Source organism: Fukomys damarensis, unplaced genomic scaffold, assembly GCF_012274545.1.
Source record: "Fukomys damarensis isolate Sample0158 unplaced genomic scaffold, DMR_v1.0_HiC HiC_scaffold_26, whole genome shotgun sequence".
Lineage (NCBI taxonomy): Eukaryota > Metazoa > Chordata > Mammalia > Rodentia > Bathyergidae > Fukomys > Fukomys damarensis.
This window is the reverse complement of record NW_022900938.1, coordinates 34,782,774-34,789,830: the sequence shown is the minus strand read 5'-3', so window position 1 is coordinate 34,789,830 and position 7,057 is coordinate 34,782,774. Positions and strand designations below refer to the sequence as shown.

Genomic DNA, 7,057 nt, shown 5'->3' with positions numbered 1-7,057 from the left:
TTTTTTTTTTTTTTTTTTTTTTTTTTTTGGTACCAGGGATAGAACTTGGGTCCTTGTGCTTGCAAGGTAGGCAGTGGAACCACTTAGCTAAATCCCCGGCCCTGCAGTGCTACTTTTGAACTATATATGAATGAAGCCACTATGTGTCCTTTGGTGTCTTGCTCCTTTGAATCCGTTGTGAGACTGACATGTTGTATTGTGTTCAGTGGCACAGTGTTTGCTTTCTGTGATGTGTACTAGTCCCCTGTTGGGCCACACCTCTTCCCTGATGCCATCCCTGCTAGCAGCCGTTCCACGTGTGAGGAGAGTGCTGCCTGCAAGGAGACTTGCATCTTTGAGTTAGCTGTGTTGGCTCCTTTACCAGAGCCATCTGCCTTCACTCCCACCAGCAGCAAGTGAGCATCCCCATCCTGTCCTGTTCACCTGCCTGACCCATGAGGTTGGACAGTTTTTCTCAGTCCCCTGGCATTTGGCCTTAAACGCTTGTGAAAGGACTGTGCCTGTGTTTCTCTGTTCCGCCTGAGGGGTCTGTCTGCCCTGATGATTCTGGGAAACACTGCTATATGCTGGAAGGTAGGGATTTAAAGACTCAAGGCTGTATTTAGAACATAGTTGTCCCAAGCAGCAGCGTCACACTGGACCGTATTCCTCCTCCTCGGTGTTGTGCCTGCTCCCTCTGGGAGAGCACCCATCCCATGCCACTCAACCCCGAGCTCTTGTCTTGTCCAAGAGATGGGCCATTGTCCTGGCTACCTGCTGTCGTCCTTTCAAGACAGTGATTCATGTGACACAGCAGAAGCAAGAATGAGAGAGTGGTGTGGAGGGCACAGCCGCTCTTTCCCTCTATACCATGTTTGTTGGGTCTGTGCTGTGCCTGCGTCCACCCCTCCTTCTACAGCAGCACCGTGCTGCTCCTCACACCCCTTGTGTATTCAGCCCGGCACCCTATACCCTGTACAAACTGATGTCGTGCAGTTTTCTTCTCGACTTGAACTTTCTTGTCTTGATAAAGCAGTTCTAAGCTCCATCAATGTAGGAGTGAAGGGATCTGCTCTTGGCTGCCTCAAGAATTATTTCAGTTGGGTGAAGATTGACTTGATGGTGAGAGGCTTAGCTAGACGGTACCAATCCACATTTGTGCTGCACTGTATTCTGATGATGTCTTGCTATGAAAAACAAAGCCCAAACCTAATAGCTTGGGAATTTTCAGGCCTGGTGGGCAGGGGGCTCTGTTCACACAGCTCTAATCAATGAAGTTCCCCTTGGGCTGGGGACCCTTCTGGGATGGCTTGTGCTTGTGGTGAGCCAGTTGGTGTTCGCTGTCCACAAGGAGCTCCCTGGGCTGGTGCGTCTCTCCGCAGGGCTGCTTGGGTCTCCTTAAAGCATGGCATCTGGGTTCCTGGGGTATGTTTCAAGGAAGGGCGAGGTACCTCTTCGGGAACCCAGCCTATACAGCAGAACTGCATCTGCTTCTGCTGTGTCCTGCTAATCACCCAGATTCAAAGGGAGGGGACAGAAATGAGAGGGGATCAGAACCTCTGTGGCCTAGTAGTCCACACCTACTAACAGCCTCCCACCATTGTGCTTTTCCTGCAGCCCTGACCGCCGCTGCAGGGAGAGGGAAGCTAGAGGTCTGCGAGCTGCTACTGGAACGGGGTGCTGCTGTATCTCGGACGAACAAGAGAGGGGTACCCCCACTGTTTTGTGCAGTACGCCAGGGGCACTGGCAGGTACACCATGGGCCCCCTGAACGCCTCCAAAATGATGATGGAGACAGACTGAGAGCACCTTCGGCCCTGGGCCCTGTCTTCCCCACCCCTGGCTTTAGTCTAGCGTGGCACAGTCAGACCCGCAGGTTGAGGAGCAAGACTGGCAGCCCTGCCACAGACCCATGACTGTGAGGGGTTGGGTGGGTGGGCCCTTCGTGGTCCTGGAAGATTTGCTCCATTACATGTGCTGCTGTTGTTTTGTAACCTGTGGGTCCCACATAACTTGAAAAAGGGGCCATGCTGTGCTCTTTAGAAAAGCATGCATTTTCATGCTGTCTCTAATTCAGAGGAGTGAGGAATCCTTTCATAGTGTTTCATCATTTAGCCCTAAACAATGACCACGAGCTTACCAAACCCCCATCCCGCAGCAGGTTACAGATACAGATAAAACTATTTCATGCCCATTACAGGAAAAATACCCCACCGTGTCTGGCTGCCCTGGTCTTTTTCACTAAGCCATGTGGAAGGAAGGCATTTGTTGATGCAAAACAATGAGAAAGCAATGGGAATATGTCAGTAGTGGCCACTGTGATCATGCTGTGACTAAATTGCCAGAGAAAGCCCCTTGGATAAAGCCCTTCCTACTGGCACAGTGCCTGAGAGGTGCTCGCCTCCTTGTTTTCCTCCCTACACCATGCATGGTATTAAAGCACTTGCTGAGCCTGAGCCTCTCCTCCAGGAAGCTGTGCCAGAAGTTGCCCCAGACAGGGAGGCCACCCAGCCCCAAGACTTACAGAGCAGCAGCCCACTCACCTGCCCTGCCCTATACTCTCGGTGGTGGGCACCATCATCCCGCAGGACGCCTGAAGATACCCAACTCTGAGGAGGCTCAAGTCCCTTACGTAACAAGGCATAGTACAGTGTTTTCATATAACCTATGCACATCATCTCTAGATGACTTTTAGTACATAATTCAGTTGCCATATAAATAATCATTATATTGTGTTAAAGAATAACAACAGGGAAAACAATCTATACACATTCAGTGCAGGAGCAGTTTTTAAAAACATTTCCGTCCACTATTGGTTGAATCCACTGATGTGGATCTGCTGATGTACAGAGATGGCTGACTGCGTGGCATCAGCACCAGCACCGGCCGCTTGCTCACCCTTACTCAGACTGAGTTCTCCTTAGTTATCTCTCTTCCTCACCGGGGCTGTCCTGTCATTACCCTATTATGGTGCCATCCGTGGCCAGATTACCGCCTCGGTATGTGGTTTTCATAGACACAGTAATGAAGTGGGCATGTTAAAAAAGGGGATATATTTGGGGAAAAGGTTCTGTTCAAAGTAATACAGTCAGAAGATTTATAGGCCCCACAAATCACACCACTTAAAAGAGATTTTGAAAAGAAGAGAATCAACTTGCCTACTTTTAAAGACTGAGAAACCTGCCTGGGTATAGAGAATGTGGCTTCAGCAGCAGGAAGACTGTAATTGGGCATTTCTTTCAGATTGTGAGGTTGCTGCTGGAACGCGGCTGTGACGTGAACCTGAGTGACAAGCAGGGCCGGACGCCCCTCATGGTGGCTGCCTGTGAAGGGCACTTGAGCACCGTGGAATTCCTCCTTTCTAAAGGTAGCAGCGGGTCACCTTGTCGCACACATAGGTCTCTTTTGTGTGGACAAAGAGCTTTGGCAGATCCACTCAGTACTTTCTGCTCCCAATTTTAAGTCACTATTTTACAGGAGCTTATTTTTGTTATGGGGATTTTCTAAGCATCCAGCAGAGAGAACAGGTAGCACAGCCCACGTGCCCCTTGCTCAGCCGCAGAGCTGACCCTTGGCCAGGGGCCTCAGACTTCCCCATGTGCGATGGCCCAGCTGCGGACTGCTGTGTGTGCTGCCGGCTCTGCCTTGGTCACGTTCTCTCACTGGCTTTCCTCACAGGTGCCGCCCTTTCTTCTTTGGACAAAGAGGGTCTGTCAGCACTGAGCTGGGCTTGCCTGAAGGGTCACAGGGCAGTGGTGCAGTATCTGGTTGAAGAAGGAGCCGAGATAGACCAGACTGACAAGAACGGCCGCACTCCGCTGGATCTGGCCGCCTTCTATGGCGACGCCGAGACCGTGAGTACCAGCCCAGCGCTGTGTGATCAGTGGGTGTTCCGAGCACAGGCCATGAAACCTTTGCTTTCTCTAATTCTGTGACAGGCTATCCATCCCAGGATTGCTGTAGTAAAGATTTATTACACTCTTGAAAGCTTAAAAGTTACAAAGTATGTGCACTACAAACACCTCTGTGACCCTGTATACCCACAGATATCACTTAAAGACACTACTTTCAGTTTTTTGGCTAAACACTTAGACATGGAATTGCTGGAATGTACATGACTTTTTAATTGTGGAGGACCCTCATAGTCTTCCCCAGCAGCTCCGCCATCCCACATTCCTGTCAGCAGTGTTCCAGGTTCTAGTGTCTTCACAGCCTCTCAATACTGTTGTCTTGTGCATTTTTTAAATAGTATCCCTCCTCATGGGCGTGAGATGCTGTCTTGTTGCTATTTTGATTTCCATTTCCCTAATGGTTAGTGAACATCTTTTTATATGCTTATTGTATGTCATCTTTGGAGAAAATATCTATTTGAGTCCTTCACCCAAGTCCTTTTTAATTTGGTATTGTTACTGTTGAGTTGTATGAGTTTTTAAAATATATTCTAGATAGTAACCTCTTTAGTATCATTTTGAGTAACTCATGGACTGACAGGAAGCATAACCTGTTAGATCCACATGAAAATAGAAACTGAGTATAGGTTTCTTTTCTAGTAAGACAAAAAAGTGATTATTTTACCCTAATGTTTCCTGCTTAGTTCACACAGATGGCTGTTTTATGACATTAAATTTTTGTACCCTAGCCTCAAATGTGCAATCTTTACAGTCCCAATATTCATCAGTTGTCTTTACTGAGCCTTGAGTGAATTATATTAGGTCTGTCTGGTCCCCTGCTGCTAATTTTTCCACCTGTGAGACCTGGGCAGGGTAGACTGATGCTTCGGAGGTGCCCATTGCTGTCACACCGCAAGCATGCTGGCCCTCTGCAGGTACCCACCTGTGAATTTACTGCGGCAAAGAGGTGACTGTGCCTCTTCTGCCACCTGGGACGCGGGGCGGACGCTTCCTGTGTGGTGTGTGAGGGTGTGTGAGGGTGTGTGCACAACATGCCGCCTGGAGCATCTGCCTGCTTTCCTCGTCAGTGAGAGCAGAGTTACCTCAGCAAGGGAGGTGTTGGCCATGGGCTTTAGCTACTTTTCTCCAGTTGGCATCAACTGCATTTCCACTTTCGGATCTCCGATGGCCTGCCCCGTCTACAGCAGGGGTAAAGCTAATCAGAATGTGGAGACCGCTGGGTAGCCGCTGTCCGCCCCATGCTGCTGCTCCTCAGGGCCTCGCTGTCCCATGCAGGTGCTGTACCTGGTGGAGAAGGGAGCTGTGATTGAGCACGTGGACCACAGCGGAATGCGGCCCTTGGACAGAGCCATCGGTTGTCGAAACACATCTGTTGTGGTCACATTGCTCAGAAAAGGAGCCAAATTAGGTCAGTGAATTCCTCCTCCAGTCAGCAGGGAGAGGGATTGGCTTCTTTCTTCAGAGTGCCTTGGGGAGCATGAAGATTGCCTGCTCACAGGGTGAGGAAGACGTCGGGGGTTGATGGGAAAGAGGGCTCTTTCTTGGTCTCTGCCTCTCCTCCCCTCCTCCTCTTATCCCTCTCTCTCCCCTCCGCCTGACTCTTGTCTCATCTGATTGCCGACATGGGTGGAAAGCAGAGGCTAAGGATGTTGGGACACTTGTGAGCCACAGCATGGCACAGCCAGGCTCAGACAGTAGGGCGGGCCAAGCTTCCACGGTTCGGAGAGCTCCCCGTGAGGCTGTGGTCCCCCAGCTAGAGCGGTGTTCATCAGCCAGCAGGGATATGGGGACCCGATCAATGTCTGAAGAAGTTTGAGGGATTCTTTGGAGATGGGATGGTGGGCTACTCTGTAGGATGGTTCTCACTTCACACACCGCTTGGTGTGAGGAGGAAGAGCGGCTAGAACCTCCATATTTGAGCAGTTTTGGGCAGGCCCTGTGATGGAAACATATTTGCTAATATTCTTAAGCCAGCCTGAGCTGCATGCGTCCCATTTAATTTGCTCTTCCCATAACCCTGTAAGTAGGCAGTGATGATACCATCGTTTACTAGGGATCCTCCAGGTCACAGTGACAGTCACTGTGCGAGCCTGCCTGTGCCTCAGAGGTTGCTCTCCACAATCCTCCCTGAGCACCCCAAGTGTCAAGAGTGGGCTTAGCGAGAATGCTGTAGCATGGAGAGAAGCTGGCCAAGGACGTTAAGGGGGGTCTCAGCCAAGTCGTCTCAGAGTAGACAGTAAGGGCAGATGTTTGGAAAATTGGCAGCACCAACCTGGCCCATGGCTGGCATGATGGGCGTGCAGGAAGCTTCAGAGATGGCCAAGGCCTGGTTCTGTTATTTCCCCTGAGATCCCCTTCAGGGTTGGATGGGTCTCACTTTCTTAGAGACAGGATGCTAAGGACAGGTTGTTCTGGCCCCTTCCCCACCTGTGTGCCTGATTCTGCATAGACTAAGTTAGGAGCCAACCAGCCTGCTGCTGCCACTGCCTTTCCTTTGTCACACTGCTGTCTGCACGTGGACGGCCACATCCTTGCAGCTCGGTTTCTGCTGTTTGTGGTGTACAGTTGTTGGGACCCAGAAAGACTGACCAGCTTTCCCCTGAACCTTGGAAGTGCTTCTGAAAGCATGTTTATTTTGCAGGAAATGCTGCTTGGGCGATGGCTACCTCCAAACCTGATATTTTGATTATACTCTTACAGAAATTAATGGAGGAAGGAAATGTGATGTACAAAGTAAGTGGCCCCATCCCTCTGCGCTGTTGAACCTTGGTCCCAGCAGTCCATTAGCCTGGTATTGACGGCCATAGCTGTCCTTCTGTGCAGCACACATGGGGCTCAGTGGCAGGGGAGTTCCAAAGGATGCTCATCTCTTAACAGTAGAACCATCTCTAGAAAGCTCTTCTCTTCCTGCCTGAGAACCATTATTTTTGAACTACTCCTTGAGGCTGCGGCTGTGACTTCCACTTGAATCCATGCATGAAGGAGTCACCTGGCTCGCCCCACAGGATGTTCCTTGGCCTCTACATTTCCTTAGTGTTCAGAGCATACTGCTGCAACAGTCATGTGACACCCAGGAGGGGACCACCCAGGAGATATTCCACAAGAAAATGATTCCGTCTCCACAAGAAAATGATTATGTCTCCAGCTTTTTTTTTTTTTTTTTTTTT

General features: G+C 50.1%; 1 protein-coding gene across 10 annotated transcripts in view; it reads left to right on the top strand.

Moving 5' to 3' along the window:
• Tanc1 (tetratricopeptide repeat, ankyrin repeat and coiled-coil containing 1) overlaps positions 1–7,057 on the top strand; it is a 199,867-nt gene that overhangs the window by 186,280 nt on the left and 6,530 nt on the right. For all 10 annotated transcript variants that reach the window (XM_033756295.1, XM_033756293.1, XM_033756294.1 and 7 more), the window contains 5 exons: positions 1,597–1,730; positions 3,223–3,346; positions 3,658–3,833; positions 5,166–5,298; positions 6,532–6,623. In XM_033756295.1, coding sequence (XP_033612186.1) covers positions 1,597–1,730; positions 3,223–3,346; positions 3,658–3,833; positions 5,166–5,298; positions 6,532–6,623 — 659 coding nt within the window. The remainder of the gene's footprint in view (positions 1–1,596; positions 1,731–3,222; positions 3,347–3,657; positions 3,834–5,165; positions 5,299–6,531; positions 6,624–7,057) is intronic.